This window comes from Stylophora pistillata, chromosome 14 (assembly GCF_964205215.1).
Source record: "Stylophora pistillata chromosome 14, jaStyPist1.2, whole genome shotgun sequence".
Lineage (NCBI taxonomy): Eukaryota > Metazoa > Cnidaria > Anthozoa > Scleractinia > Pocilloporidae > Stylophora > Stylophora pistillata.
In genome coordinates, this window is record NC_142532.1 from 18,840,802 (window position 1) to 18,857,378 (window position 16,577).

The 16,577-nt window shown below is 36.3% G+C and overlaps 2 protein-coding genes and 1 long non-coding RNA gene across 11 annotated transcripts in view; 1 reads left to right on the top strand and 2 right to left on the bottom strand.

Annotated features, from left to right (window-relative positions):
* LOC111325714 (1-phosphatidylinositol 4,5-bisphosphate phosphodiesterase classes I and II) overlaps nt 1-5,413 on the bottom strand; it is a 74,882-nt gene extending 69,469 nt beyond the window's left edge. For 3 of the 9 annotated variants that reach the window (XM_088745046.1, XM_088745044.1, XM_088745043.1), the window contains exons 1-3: nt 3,888-5,400; nt 3,450-3,527; nt 3,099-3,167 (exon numbers count right to left, since the gene is read on the bottom strand). In XM_088745046.1, coding sequence (XP_088601172.1) covers nt 3,099-3,167; nt 3,450-3,527; nt 3,888-3,980 — 240 coding nt within the window. In that variant the 5' untranslated portion in view covers nt 3,981-5,400. Of the gene's footprint in view, nt 1-3,098; nt 3,168-3,449; nt 3,528-3,887 lie in introns of all 9 variants that reach the window. The other 6 variants (XR_015995328.1, XM_088745042.1, XR_015995329.1 and 3 more) reach the window with 4 other exon arrangements.
* Nucleotides 5,414-10,993: 5,580 nt separating this feature from the next.
* Nucleotides 10,994-15,949, bottom strand: LOC111325753 (uncharacterized). The gene is made up of 2 exons (XR_002694372.2): nt 15,792-15,949; nt 10,994-11,789 (listed from the first exon to the last, which is right to left on the bottom strand). It is a non-coding gene; the product is annotated as an uncharacterized LOC111325753 (long non-coding RNA).
* Nucleotides 15,950-15,981: 32 nt separating this feature from the next.
* Nucleotides 15,982-16,577, top strand: part of LOC111325752 (uncharacterized) — a 2,998-nt gene continuing 2,402 nt past the window's right edge. Inside the window, exon 1 of the mRNA XM_022929621.2 lies at nt 15,982-16,350. Within this exon, the coding sequence (XP_022785356.2) occupies nt 15,982-16,350 (369 nt within the window). The remainder of the gene's footprint in view (nt 16,351-16,577) is intronic.

Here is a 16,577-nt window from a genome sequence, read left to right on the forward strand (position 1 = left end):
GGAGACTACAGAAGGAGGGGTCTAGACTTTAAGCCCCCACCCAAAGTAAGTGTGGCCAAATCACCACTAGTTTCCACTTTTTATCTCTGGCATTAATTGGCAAGGAGGGGACTGCAAGTTAAGTTTAGGAGAGTGAAAGCAATGTAATCCCTGATTACTTCTAGAGCAGTTTTTACTTAAATTTTGAAATCTTAAACCCAAGTAATCACTGTGGCCAAATGAAGCAAATTTCAAGGTCGATATCATCATTAAGCTTTAACTTCCAGGAGTGACCAAGACAGTGTTTCTCCTTTCCACATCAATATGATATCAAGAAGTTAAGTGAGGAGAATCAAGAAAAAATATCAAAGAGGGGATTATTGGTCTATCCTATACCAAATTCTCCAAACCAACATCATAAGAATAAAGGCTGATAGTTTCGAAAGAAACTGTTTGGGGCTGCGTCGGTGGGAGTAACGAAATAATTTGGATATATCAACAAAGTTGAAATGGTAAATTGGCCACCCTAATGATTACAAAAGCTGACGTTTCGAACGTTAGCCCTTCGTCGGAGCGAAACTTGCATTCGCTCTGACGAAGGGCTAACGCTCGAAAATTACAACATCATAAGAACTGTAGAGGAGGCAGTAAGGAGAATTACTGACAAGATCTTGGGAGTGAAAGAGTTAAGCAATTAAAACTCCAAGTGAAAATAAGCAACCTGCTTGAAGCCTGGGAAAACACAAGTGTCCACATCAGGATTGGTTTCAGCTTTGAAGCTGATTGGCTGAGAGGGTGTCAGGAGTTTTCTGTACCAATCACAGGGCAAAGTCAAGCAAAGCAAAAGCAATCATGGATTTCTTTCAAAACTCGATTGAAAACTGCAGCTGTAACACTGAATTTGAAGACTCTCCTTGATATAGGGCCTAATATAATTAAAATCCCCACATGTGGAGGTCCTTGAATTACTCAGAAATTGGCTAAACATATAATTCATAGTGCCACATTTGGCTTTACAGCTTGTGTTCTAAAAGAAAGTCTAGTATCGCAGATCTAGTTCCGAAGACATCATGTTTGTGAAGGTTATAATGACAAAATTAGCAGAATTTTAATTTACCAACAATAATTTCAGTATTACAGCATACAGTACAAAAGAAATTAATTAAAATAATAATAGTTGGCGAGCCAAAGTGCTTTGAATAAAAATAATTTGAAGAATGTAGCAATAAACTGACAGAAAAATTTCTGGGACTATATGTGTCCTAATAAAGTGCAGATTCATGTAAACTTGCTTGTAACCATGGGTTGAAAGGATAGGGGAGTTTTCGTTACACTCACTGCTTAAATCTTCAATCTATCTGTACACAAGAACAAAATTATGATTTAAAAATAATATACTTGTAAATCATTTCTCGTTTTACTATGAATTGGATGACAGCTTGGAGAAACTTATGTGATTCACCTACTGGGAGTTAGAAAATTAGCATTTAACTTCTAGCAGGTTTATCTTGGTGTGGTCTGGTTTGTGGCAAGCCTTGAAACCAAGAAAATGAAATATTCATATATCACAAAAGTCACACTTTAAATTTTCATAAAAAAAAATGCTTCATTGATCAGGAGAAAGATATCACTGGTAATTAAAACCATTACTGGTTGCAACCCTGCATACAATCAATAAATAGTTGGATATTTTCTAGAATTTTCCTAACAGGAAGCCTTCAAGGATAAAAGCATGTTGTGTCCCTCAAAAATAAAGGTGTCTTCCCTGGGGCTAATGTGACTGGTTTCAAGTTGTGCAAAAATGGCTCATTACAGGTTCTCATTAAGAATAGAACTTTTAACATGCCTAGCCTTTCTTGATGTTCAAAAGATAAACATTTCACACCGTGAGCGTTATAATAATATTTGTAATCTACATTTTTTCAAAAATAAAAAGGATTACATGTTTAGCTCAATTCGATGTTCCTTGGTTTTCAAAGCAAAACTTGTACCTAAATAATTTTTTTTGGAAATGTAAACAAAATAAAGGCATTGTTAGCTTCTTTAATAATCCTTAAAAAAGGAACTAGTGATTTGCATATATATTGAGCAAATACGATTAAAATATTTTGCTTGACAACAAATCATAAAGCACTTATCGATCTGTAAGGTCAAGCAAGATGGCCACTTAAAAATCGAAAGTTTTACTGTAACAATGAAAAGATAAAACTGTCTGTTGGCGTTAAGTTGCTCTACGACGGTTACAATGCCTTAGCTGAGAAACACGTTTCTTCTATTCGAAATCAAGTCTTCAATCACATTTCAATTAAGCTAAAACTTGCAAATCATGTGGAGTTTTGGAATATTCCAAAAATAATAAGCGGGTCGTTACATAAAGAAAACTATTCGGGCGTAACATGGCTTTGAACTTGCAGTTTTAACAGTTTCATCCATTTGAGAGAATTATTTTATGATAGTTCCGTAAAGATATATTGCTAGGCGACCATAACAAAGGCCAGCCCTAAATAATTAAAAGCCTGCCTGTCTGTATTTTGTTAACACAAAAACCTGGATTCCAGAAACAAACTATATCTCGAGTCAAAACAAAAATTACACTCGACGAAAACTTTGCATCGAAAAATACAGTTTCCATTTGAAACCGCGTTAACGCTAGACTTAGAGTACAAAAAGATTTTAAATCAATGGATTAAGGCTTTGTACATGCGATGAAAACTACAGAGATTGAAATGAAACACTTCTGCGGTAGGGAAAAATATGTGCAAACTGTAAAGGCTAAAATTTGAAATTCTAAACGCAAATAAAAAGTTGAAATTAGCATTTAAAGAAGCTTTCGAAATTCACGGACTCGCGTAAAGATACTGACGTAGGTGATCGATGGAGGAATCATTGTTTATTTACAAAAGTGTTCTGAAGCAGATATTGTGAACAGAATCGATTCAAGTCGAGATTTTCATGGTACACAAATACACGACCTTATTAAGTTTGTAGAAGTAGTGCGCGTAAAATTTAAATATATCATCGATTCACTACGATACAAATTATTAATAGCCGTAAAAGCGAAAATCGTTTGTGTATTTATATTTAGCCGGGAGTAGTTTAACTAGACCCCAAAAACAAACCTTTGGAATTCTCGCTGATTTTCCTGTCCTTATATCCCGAATAGAAGTCAACTCCAAAAGATCGGTCTCCTGTACATAAAAGGAAAGATTTAACTGAACGGAGAGCTGTCTAAACGAAGCATAGCTATAAAGATACCATCATAGCAATAAATTCGGTACTTGTCAGTGAAAACATCAGCGGCTCGAGAACCGCCATTCGGGCGACCTCACTCGATTTTCATAAACAATCTGGATAACTAGATGAAAAAGCTGGCTGCAGCCAGCACGTGCATTCTCTAAGACTAGAAACTGTCCTTTACAAGCTTGCACTCGGGATATCATTGCACATTGGTTTATTTTAAGAACGCTCACCTTATCTTCGGCTCTCCAATAAATTAAATGGGCCGCCGTGTCTACCTTGACCGTACATTGCAGTCCTACCGTGGAGTCCTGTTTTGAGAAGCAAAAAAGTTCCACGAATATTTTATAAAACAGCATCCGTCAGAGGAAGTGAAGCCCTGAGTCAATGCTTTCGACAGCGCCAGATTCGCAACACAATTCGACAATTCGCCCTACTTCCTGTGTAATAGAATGGTGATATTTCGACCAAAAAAATACGAAACCAGGAAAGTTTCTAATATGCCGAGGCACCTGGAAAGGTATCGGCTTAATGTTAGATTACTTCTAGTCCCTTTTAATATTTCCCATTGAAATTGGAGATCGAAGGAACAACATTCCAAAATAAACGATAGCGTGACTAATAAAACACAATCTCTTGAACAAAGTGGACATCAAACCCTTTCAGCGCACCTCGTCCCATTTTATGAACCTTGCCCCTCGTATCAAAAAATCCGCGACTTCGGGATGTGTGAGCCTTTCCAGTACGGCTTCACCGCCCGCCATGTTTTAAGCTAAATTCAAAACACTGACGGCTTTAGGCGAATTACTGCGAGGCCAGTAGTGCTCTCTGATTGGTCAAGCCGTCAATCGCCAACAATGCGTTTGTAGAACTTCCAAACTTCCTACACAGACAGGGGTAAAAGCGACAAAATTGCTCAGCATTTCTTCATTTCGCTTCTTTCCTTGGCGATCATGCCATGCTCAGGGCGATTGTTATTTATAAACAAAGAAAACATCAAGTTGTTGATAGGGAAAAGATTTACAAGCGATCGACCCTTTAATAGAAGCGCTGGCAATGAACCGAAACCCACACATGCAATATAATATATCACCAAGGGTTTGTTTACATTCGAAAAAAGATTATTATTATCGTAAATATACAAGGGTGGCACTAAAACATTCGACGCCAGTCTCATAAAACCAAAAAAATGTGCGCCTCAAGAATTCTCAACCGAGCTTTCGTCTAGGGAAAGTCTTGTTTTAAAATGTGACGCAAAGGACACAACAGAGCGGATAGTGCTGAACAAATATAGCACCTTATTTACAAGTTAGCGGGTCGAGGAAATTGTTCGAGTTTCAGTGATCCGGCCAAGAGGGTTTAAAATGACTTAAGTTTACACTTTTGTTAAATTTCATTAGAAATTCGATTAACAATTCAGCTCAAAATGCTGCCGTATTTTAACTGTAATAAGCGCGCACAATCAGTTTAAACGCTGGAAAATAAGTTCTCTTGCTAATAAAAGGAACAAAATAAGGATATACTTCCTCTAGTTTCAAGTAGCTCATAGATTAATCACACTCTGAGCCGTTTGTTCCCTAATGAAAATAACAGCTTTTACGATAAAGCGTTCTACACCTACGAGGTTAAAATCTATTTTCTTTCCTCGGAACTCGAATAAATTTCAGTTAATACATTTTCTGACGAATTGATTCGCTTTTTCACCCACTGAAAATATCGAGAAAGGAAATATGAGGTCGCTAATTGAAGAAAAATGGTTTTAAAAACTACATCTATTAGTATATTCATAATCGAGAAAGATCGTGGGACACATAAATGCTAATTATGAAGAATACCCAGTCACTGCATAATTCAGAAGGATGAAAACAAGAAAGAAGTTTGAAATATGGCGGCTCCGAAGAAAAACACCTGCTCTGAAAAAAAGAAATTATTAGAGACGGCTTATCATCTACAAACTATCGAAATCTTTATGTCACGAAGGCGGCAAACAAAGACTTATCAAAAGAATCTCTGAGAAATATCACCAAACCACTTATTTGGACAAAAAACTGCAAAAAACTTTCAAAGAAGTTTCTTGTAATAAATGATCTTTCTTATTAGTAATTCATGGAATATCTGAATGTCAAAAATAATTTTTTCAGCTAACTACTGTCACCTGTTACGACTTACTTCTTGTACAACCAATCCAGATATTCTTCAATAATTATATCATTAATTCAATCAAAAAATCATGCTAAAAATATCCTAAAATGTTATTTGAAGAACATTCTTTTTTTTATTTCATTCTTTTTATTTGGTTAAAGGTTGGGTCAAACTTCAACCCAACTTATAACTGCAAGCAAAGAGAGAAGGTTATTATACTACTTGGCAATGCTAAATTAATTTTCATTTCAAAATCTTGCACTCAGATATTTTTTTAATTTGTAATTTATAGTATAAAATATTATTCCTTGAGCACAATACATTTTACTTGTCAAAATAAAAGTCATATATTGTTCATATTTAAATGCAAAATATGAGTGGGAGCTAAATTTACTTATTCAATTTCATTTTCATGTAGACAATAGAAATACGATTAATTTTTCCTGAAAGCAAGACATAAAATCATATCCTAAAAGGTACTTTTAATAATCACTGATTACTTAGTTTTCCATTGAACTTCTTTAAAAACGAATAAAACAAAATAAAATTTCCAGTCTCTCCACATGGTTTAAAATGTATACGTATCTTTTTTCCTTAATATTTCAGTCACCAGGAAAAAGCATAAAAAAAAAAACCCAGCATTGTCTTTGGACAATCCAGTGACACCTCATTCATTGAAACTGGACAACCAGGGAAAAAAGGGAAATTTTTTGCAAAGGAAAACAACAGAACACTAACAAAATTTTATGCAAATGTTAATCTCAGTTATACCTTAAGGCTTGCTACAAGGCTACTCATTTAGCTAAAAAAAGCTTTTTTCTCCTTGAAAGGATAATTGAAACAGTCACATTTTAAATTGCTGAGTGCTACTTAGGATTAAGCTGTGAATAATTCATTTTCTTTCAGACAGCGATGAAGGGAATTTTATTCTTTATCTATAATGGAAGACAGTGACAGATCACAACCTAAAATGCATTTGAATAATATCTTTTTATAATTTGAATTTAGGAACCTGCTTAAAATGAATAAAACAAATATAAGATTTTCAAGTATCTCCATTACCTTCCACATTGAAATGTTAATTATATATCAGACAAAAGGAAGATTTCCGTTCATATTAAGGAGCATTCTCCAGCTAATATAAATTTAGATGACCTGTGCTACTTTTTTATTAAGACTTGAAGAATTTGTTCTCCTTATTAGTATTAGTAGTATACTTATTGGTATATACCACGCAGGTGAAGAGTGCTTTTCAAGCATGCTGATTGGCCGGTTTGGAAGTAATATTCAGAGAGAAAAGAACTAATCTTTTTCCTTTCTGATTAGTAATATTAAAACAATTATTCACGGCACTATGAAATCTATTATTTTGTTTACCCTTAAACTCCCATGAGTGACCACGACAGAATTTGTCCTTTCAATATCAACACAATATCAAGCTGACAAGTGATGAGAACAAAGGAAAAGATCAATTAGGGATGACTGGTTGATCCAATACCCAAATTCTCTGAACTAATATCATAAGAATTGTATAGCAGACAGTAAGGGGAATAACCAGTCTGATCTTGGGAGTGAAAGAACTAAGTGTAGTACAAGTATTAGTGACTGCTGTTTTGACAACCCAACAGCGCTAGTCATTATCAGAGTGGAATGAAGAGCTGTCGATAGTCAGGTGTTGTAGATGTATGTCCAGTTTGTGTAAACTGGTTAACCTTTTGACCTCTAAAAGAGACTAGCATCTAATTTCTCTGTCAGAATCGTAAACCTGTGGAATAAATTACCTAAATACGTAGCTGAAGCAGAATCTCTGTGAACATTTAAGACCAAAGTCAAGAATTACCTTTTTAAATAATATTGTAAATAGTTTTTATAGTAAGTATTGTATAAAGTTAAATCGCAACTTAATGTTCTTATATTGGTATATTTATATAGAAGTTTAACAAGATGATTATTTTGGAAACAGCCTCAATAGGGCTAACCTCTGGTGTCTCCCTTTCTTTCAAATTATTTATTTTGTGATTTGATTGAATAAAGTATTATTATTATAATCATTATTATTATTATTATTATTATTATTAATATCACCCTTGAATCAAACATTAAGGTCATGAGGGTAAAGGAAATGATCACCAACTAAACAAGCTCTTGCTTGTTAAACAAAATTAATTCTCCTTGTTCCCACCCCAGGAAATGTATAGAGAACGGTATAGAGAATATACATGCTGATGTGAGAGTGTAAAGTGTTAATTAGTTGTCATGTAATTTTATTGGGTGTAAGACCTCACTGTCATATCAAGATAGCAAGTATAATTCTACTCACAACTACATCTGGGACCCACTTCTTGAATATCCTGGTAGCTTAACGGGCCCAAAGCCATGTTTTAAACTCAAAATTTAAAGGATAGGAAAGCAGGTTCTGGCACCCAAACCAGTCCTCTTTGTTTCTTTAGCTGATAGTTTTATGTTATCATTTTCAAAACTTTTGAAATCCCCATCTTGAATGAATATAGAACAGCTTTATGGGCCCATTAAGTTACCGGAACTTTTGAGAAATGGACCCCGTGTATGAGAATACTAGATGCTCATTAGTCATTGTAGATCAAAAATTATTGGTAACATGTACAGAATTCCCTAGCTAAGTTTTTGATTTGCTGTGAAACTTTTATGTAGGATCGTATCCTTTTAGGCTTTAATGAGAAATCCTTACAAACAACTTTCCCTCATTAGCACCCAAGACCTCCTTTCAGAGTTGCCAAGGCTGTGCTCTTGGGAAAATTGAATGGTTTCGCTCCAACGAAGGGCTAACGCTCGAAACATCAGCTTTTGTAATCGTTACAGTGGCCAATTTACCATTTCAACTTTGTTGATATATCCAAAATTGTTTCGTTACCCCCACTGATGCAGCCCCAAACAGTTTCTTTAGAAACTATCAGCCTTTATAAAATTGAATGGAGCCCATTACTCTGAAACTGTGAACTCCAGGGTGCCCAGCATATGCTTTGTATGAAAAAACTAAAATTCCTGAGTCGCCTAAGAGTAAAAGTAAGGCGCCAGGAGCCAGCAGGCCCTGCTAGACCACAGCCTTGGTTGCTGCTCAAAACTGTTATCATTACACGTTTTTAACAGCAAGAGAAGCACAAGGAACTGGGAGACCAACGGACTCCTGTCTACTATCTGCAAGTGCAGCTGGCATAAGGAAATGGATGTCTACTCCTCTCTCAAGAGTGGGAGACACAGTCACCTTAGGATTAACATGCTAGGCTATACCGCGAGAGGTCTAAGTTCAAGACCTGACTAGATCGTTGTGTTGTGTTCTTGGGGATGATACTTTACTCTCTCTCAGTGACTCTCTCCACCCTGGAGTTTAAATGGGTAGCTGTAAATTTTAAGGGAACCCTTAAGAGGGGGGGGGGGGGGGGAGGAGGTGCGGGTACAGGTTAACCTGCAATGGACCAGCATCCCATACAAGGGAAGTTCTAATACCTTTTATCACTTTAAGAAGTGGGATGGGGCCAATTACCCCCCTTGCAGACCTGACCTCTCTTTGTTACCTTCAATGATGGTGCCAAATGGATAACAAGGATCCTTAGATGGCACACTTAACCCTTTACAGCCTAACATCAGTATGCATATTCTCCATACTGTTCTCTATACATTTCCTAAGATGCTGACAAGGAGAATTTGTTTGACAATCAAGAGTTTCTTTAGTTGGTGATCCTTTCACTTATTCTCGTGACCTTAATGTGTGATTCAGGGGTGATATTATAACAAGAAATTAGGTGCTAGACACTTTGAGATGCTTAAAACTTGAAAATTCTGTCAATAATTCAATTATTATAATTATTAAGCTTTCCAGAGGCTTAAATTTCGGCAAAGATGTTGTCAATATCTTAATTCATTTTGTTGCACCAGGCTTGAAATTAAAAGAAAAGTTCAGTCGCCATTTTGCAACTCGATATGCAAATATAGTTGCAAGTTCGCGAATTTTAGTTGCAAAAATCCAGTGGTTTAACAAACAAAAATATGAGCCTGCAATACATATGAATAAGAGACTGCTGCAATGGTGGCCGATCATGGTAATGGTGTTGCGTGCACAACATTGCGGATGAATTAGGTACAATTTTACCCTACATCTTCAAATGTCTATGATAACCAAGGCACATGACAATTTATTTTTTCATTTCTTCATTTATTTTGGCAAAAATAGTGGCAAAGTAGCAACTGCTGGCTTTTTTATTCTACTCGCAAATTTGTGACTCCTTGGGAAGTTTTAGTTGCAAACATAAAAATTAAGTTGCAAATGCGACTGTATTGGTCACAATTTTGAACCCTGTGAACAGTCAAGAGTTTCTTAAGTTTGTGATCATTTCCTTTACTCTCCTAACCTTAATGTTTGATTAAGGGTGATAAAGTAAGGAGAAATTAGATGTTAGTCACTTTTAGGAGTCAAAGATAAAAATTTGTCCCTGTAGAGATACTGAAATTTGATTTTTTCAGTCATATTCTTCTAAATAGAGGGATATGACAGGAGGTTACAAAGCACGCTAAGTTTAAACTCTTTATGGTTTAAATTCTCATAAAAGACTGATCTGAAAGATTTTGAGACTTTGTAAAATAATTTTTTGATTGATTATCTATAACCCAACCACCATATTGCGCATGAGACTGTGTAAAGTAACCTTCCATTAAATTTCCAAATCTATTCTGTCCAGACATGCACCAGACCCTTCAGCAGCTTGTGCTTTTGATGCTTAAATTACAGAGGTTTCAACAAAAGCCTTATGACAACCACCTTAGCCTGAGAAAAGCAGCCATCCTTTTGCTCCCTTCATTTCCCCACGGGAAAATGAAGGGAGCAAAAGGATGGCTGCTTTTCTCAGGCTACATCCACCTGCGCACCCACTCCTATCTGTTTAGCCTGAATTTAGGCTCTTGTATTTTTCAGGCACTGTCAAGGGACAGTTCCCCTTTACACCATCAGAGCTGCTTGTGGAAAAAGGTCTTAACACCCCTAAATTGAAGGCTGTCCAATTAATGCATCAAGCCATCTTCTTCCTATACCGGTTAGAACTCAGTGTGTGTGTGTGTGTGTCACAGCTGATAAATGGTTCATTTCTTTTCATATCAACAAATCATTTCAGTAACAGTGAAAGTGGTGATCGACCGACAAAGTTCTTCAAATGGTTACCAGAAATAAAATTTTGGATCCCACAAGAAAATAGAAGATATTTTCCTTTGGAGATTAACACAACATGTCATGGCTTGAGGATTAGGTCACAAGCTTGGCACGTGCACTAGGAATAGAAAAAAATAGCGAAACAAGGTGCTGTTGTTTTTCAATGAACTGGCCACTGCTATAGAGTTCCTTATAATCCATTCAATCATATAATATTGCGACTACCAAAATAACTTGGATTTAACTCGCATCATGAATATTTGTGGGGTCTGACAAAGGGCTAATGCTCGAAACGTCAGCTTTTTAACTCTTTACTGTGGCCAATTTACAATTTCAACTTAGTTGATGTTACCAAATTACCTTGTTACCTCCACCGACGCAGCACCACAGCTTCTTTAGAAACTTACCCCCTTTATTTATGGGGCGTTTTTCTTTAGAGGAAATAATTATTTCAACTGATACCTCAATTCTTTGATTTAATATCTCTAAGTCTTTGTTTACAGGTGGCCAAAACAGTTGCAGCTTAGAGCACTGAATAAGCAATAAACAAAGTAAAAATCCATTACCAAGAGGATATGTTTTCCAAGATGATATATTTTCTTCTTTTCAGCCTAGAACTTCATCACAGTAAAACTTTTGTTTTTGAAGAATTTCTGCAAATTTACATCCAAATGCCTCATTTTAAAATACAACTCTGTAGTTTTCTTCTCCATTGAAAATTCCTGGACATGTGCAGTCATACAGACTTAAAAATCACACCTCCATGTAATGATACAATGTGTCCAAACAAACCATTGAAGCAGTCACTGTTACCATAGGACAGTTCCAAAGAACCTTGGGCTCCCAACTCCAGAATGACAGAATTCCAAAGTCTTAAACATGATCTTGCATACCTTCTCCTTTCAATTCCCATTCACAGCATCAATTTTTTTTAACAGATACACTGAATGTGGTACATTACACATTCATAAACAATTATCATGCCATTCCAGTTTCTTATGGTTGTTGTTGTTGCCCTTTTTTTTTCTTTTTTTAAAAAAGTGCTATTTAAGCAAACAGAACAAAGTGTACCCACAGTTGGTTAAGACACAATCTCCTAGAAAATCCCATACTACTCTGTTATGTTGTCAATAAGTCACCATCTTTTGTATCTTCAAGGTTTGTTGTAACTAATGCTTCCCTCTGAAGTCTGACTTTGTCCATCCACGGTTTACAGATTTGAAAGCCTGCTGCAGTTAGTACTAGAACACCACCCCTGGGAAAACATGTAAATGGTAGTTTAGTAGTAATCAGTTAATGCTACAGCTATAATATTATCAAGGTTGTCATTAGAAGCTGGTAGGCCATAGAGTTTTTCGAGGGCTGACAGACCATTTTTGCACTGACTACTTTCTACATGGTGATCAAAAATAGAATAATTTTGCATGGATTCTAACGACAAGTCTTGGTAAAAAAGGTTTCTAAAAATTTGCCCCAGAATGCTGGAAGTCTTGTCTCTGAGAGTTTCAAATCCTATCTTTTTCCAGTTGAGCATGACTCAGACCCCTCCAGAGGTGCACATATTGCTTTGCTCAGTGGCCTGCTTGTTATGCAAGCATTATTCACTGAAAAGGGTTCAATAAAACAAATTTCAAGGACATTTCCAGGACTTTTCCAGGACTCAGATTGACTTTTCTAAGACTCCAAATTTCACCTAATCCCTAAGATTTCAAACTCAGCTATCCATATGGTCTAGGTACGAGGTTCTCCTTGTACCTACTTGATGGCTTCCAGCAAGTGACTATTAGTGATTCTACATCCTCACCGCGATGCTTAGAATATGGAGTACCTCAAGGCTCGATACTTGGCCCATTACTCTTTACTCTCTACCTGGCAGCTCTTCAAGATGTTATACTTACTCGTGACTTAAATTGTATGTTCTACGCCAACGATACCCAAATCTACATCACTATTAAAGATGCTGAGCATTCTGCCGAGTCTGTAAATATTCTTCAAGCATGTGTAAATGATGTTTTTGCATGGTACACTCAGAACATGCTGAAGAGCAATCCAGATAATACTGAAATTCTGCATTTCACCTCCCGGTTCAAGAAGCAACCATCAATGTTGGAGACCGTAACATTAGCAAATAGTGAAATAGGAATCAAAGGAAAAGCTACGAATCTAGGCATTGTAATGGATAAAAATCTATCTTTTAATGACCATATCAATGAAACATGCAGAAAAGCCATTTTTGCTATAAGATCCATTGGACGCATCTGTCGATACCTTCCCAATGATGCATTGAAGATGCTAGTCAACTCCCTTGTAATTTCTAGACTAGACTATTGTAATAGCATTCTATATGGGATACCAAAGTATCAAAGGGACAAACTACAGAGGATCCAGAATATCGCTGCTCATATGATAACCGGAACACGAAACACTGACCATATCACACCTATTTTAAAGAATCTACATTGGCTGCCAATCGAAGCAAGAGTTAATTTTAAGAGTAAAGGCTGATAGTTTTGAAAGAAACTGTTTGGGGCTGCGTTGGTGGGAGTAACGAAATAATTTGGATATATCAACAAAGTTGAAATGGTAAATTGGCCACCATAACGATTACAAAAGCTGATGTTTTGAGCGTTAGCCCTTCGTCGGAGTGAATAAGATATTACCTATAATTTATAAGATCTTAAATGAGCAATCTACTAGTTATTTAGAACCTATTATACAAGAATAACACCTATCAAGAACACTGAGATCAGCAACTCGCTTACAGTTATGCATCCCACCTATTAAATCCAATTCCTATGGTGGATGCACTTTTTCAGTATCTGCACCGAAACTATGTATCTGTTAATTAATTACTTATTCTTTATGTCTTAATAATCTATTGTTAGGCGCATTGAGATTAGAAATGTGCCCTATAAGCATCTATTTATTATTATTATTATTATTATTATTACATCTACATAGACTTCTCATAGCATAAAATTCTGAAAACTCTATTGCTTGAGTTAAGCAGATTTCCAGGACTTTCCAAGACCTGTAGTCTTTTTCTAGGACTTTCCAGTCCTGGAAAAAATGTCAAAATAAAATTCCAGGACTTTCCAGGGTTTCCAAGACCTGTACGAGCCATGAATTGAACAACCCACTCGGTTGAGACAGAAGCTTATAACCTGTAGGTCATACTAAGATTGTGGTTCAGATCATACACCTATTACACTTTCCAAATGTTTTTCCACAGGGAACAATGTTACTGCAATTTAACCCCTTTTCTCCCAGAAGTGATTAACATATAACTTCTCCTTATACTATCCATATATTATCCAACAAATGGGTACTGAGAATACTCAAACTTATCAAGTGATAATTGTCATCTTGATCTAACACCAAATTCTTGTAACTTATTTACAAAGAAATGTCTAGAAGCTAGAGAGGAGAATTAGCATCAGATATTGGGAGTTTAAGGGTTAAAAATCAATATCAAGCCACCAAAGGTGATTTCGGTGGACACACGATATAGCCAGATCATAACTTTTCATTGCAGCTTTAGGTGGTTTATGCCCATTACCCAGGTGTCCCTTCACAGGGAGCCCAGACAAGCGACGAGTCTGGTTGATTATTCGAAATATAAAGGAATGTATGGGAGAATACTGAAGAGTCTTATTATCATAAACTTATTATGAAATGTCTGAGTTAAAGCTCAAAATAAATGTAAACCTACCTCACTTGCTGTGTATTGTTGTTTCGGTGGCTCTAAATGGCCAATTTGAGCGATTTGATGTCGACTGTTACTATATGTTATACAGTCAACGCAAAACCCACCAAATCGCTCAAATTCGCCTTTTAGAGCCACAGAAACGACAATACACAGCAAGTGAGGTAGGTTTACACTTATTTTGAGCTTTAACTCGGACATTTCATGATATAAGTTTACGATAATAAGACTCTTCAATATTCTCCCATACATTCTTTTATATTTCGAATAAACAACCAGACTCGTCACTTGTCTGGGCACCCTGTGGTCCCTTCAAGACACAAGAAGACACAGGCAATGCTGCTCTCAAGTCTAACATATCAAGCCTGGGGCTTATGCAAATGATTTCAATCTTACGTTCTCATCTTTGAACTCTTATTTCTCACGCATTTCAGGTTTCTGATTTTCTGATTTATTTTGAGATAGTAAACTGCTGCTTCAGTTAAGTACCTATAAAATCTATTATGTATATGAGAACGATCCTTCGCAGTAAAGCACTATTTGAGCAATAGTGAAAATCAGACCTGAAAAAAATTTCAGGCCTGTACTAGTATTTCAGGTCTATACTAGTATCGCAGAGGTCAGTGGTTCGAATCCCGTACAGGCCTGAAATTTTTTTCAGGTCTGATTTTCACTATTGCTCAAATAGTGCTTTACTGCGAAGGATCGTTCTCATATACGTCTCATAACCGCAGTTCACACATATGTTTCATATGTTTGTTGTTGTTTAAAATCTATTATCTTTCTCAACACAATTTACTTTTTGTTCCCTTTGTATTCTTTCTTACTGTGGGTAACAGTGGAAATTTGCATGCTGAGCCACTGTTAGATGGGCATGTGAAACCTGAATAAGTGAAACCTTAACTCTCTCCACCAATGCTCATAATAAAGGAAAACACCTCTTAGCTATTTAATTTTTTCAAAATATTCTCCTCTATCCTTCTTCCTCCTCCCTCTCTCCCCCTCACCAAAAGTGAAGCTCCCCACAACATCACAATTGACAGCCACCTAGTAAAAAATTTTATTCTTTGGCAGAAAATTAACTTGAAAGCTTTTAGTCTGTGTACATTCGCATCAAAAGAACTCTGGATGGGGCCCTTTCCCAGGCCAAGCTTGGGCGATACCCAAGTGTATGATGGGGAAGAAGAGGATAAATAGCCAGATGTTGAGAACTCCAGATTTCACTTGAGTCATTCCCAGATCAATTCAAACCAACAAAAAATCAATCAATTTAAACTGTTTTATCTATTTGCTAAGTCGTGACACCAATTGAAAGTAAGCACGTACACCACTATTTCTAAACCGATGATTTACTTTTGAAATTACTGTAGCATTCGAATAAAAAATCGCATATTACCCACACCAGATGAAATCTCATACGCCCAAAAGATTTAAAACTACAGGAATTTGAATGAATTTGCCCTAATTAACTGTATAAAGTTAGTCTGTAAGAACGGCAGTAAGGAAAGTGTTTGCTTCCATTTTAATAAATACTATATAAAACAGACTTACCAGACTCCGCAAAATATCGTCACAAATCGCACTCGCCTTCGCATGTAAGGATCCAAACTTCTAAATTCATCTTTTAGATCCATTTTTCCACTAAGTGGCCTAAGTCATTACCAGTCGCTCGCCTTTCTCTTAAAGTCACGTGGTCAGAGATGTTTTCATTACGCAAGACGAGATTCACCTTCGTTGAAGTATGGCAGCGTTACGAGCTGAACTCGTTGCTAAAGAAGTCTTCGATCTGTATAGAAAATACGGCGATCAAGACTACATCGGTGAACTAGTATCTCAAAAAGAACATATGACTCAGTGCGCCATGCTTGCTGAAAAGGAAGGGTATTCTGACGAGGTTGTCTTAGGGGTTTTCCTTCATGACATTGGTCATCTGATCGGCTTCCACAAAGCTCTGCCTTGCATGGGAGGTGTTGGAACTGATGCTCACGAAATCATCGGAGAACAGTTTCTGAAGGATCTTGGATTCCCAGACAGTGTGACAAGTTTTGTGCGAGGTCATGTTGACGCCAAAAGATATCTTGTCTACAAATACCCACATTATCACGAAGAGGTAAATCAGAAAAATGTTATTTTTTAGACCGTGTTTGTCAGAAATATTTTTCGAATGAATGAATGAATGAAAAACTTTATTTAAGTGTCTATGTTGTTAGCTATAAGCTAATGGGGGACACTAAAAAATTTAAAATTCAATACATTTACATATGTAGATAATAGTTATTTACAGTAGATAATTAAAAAGATTATAAAGTTATTTAGTTAAGTTTTAAATTTCAACGA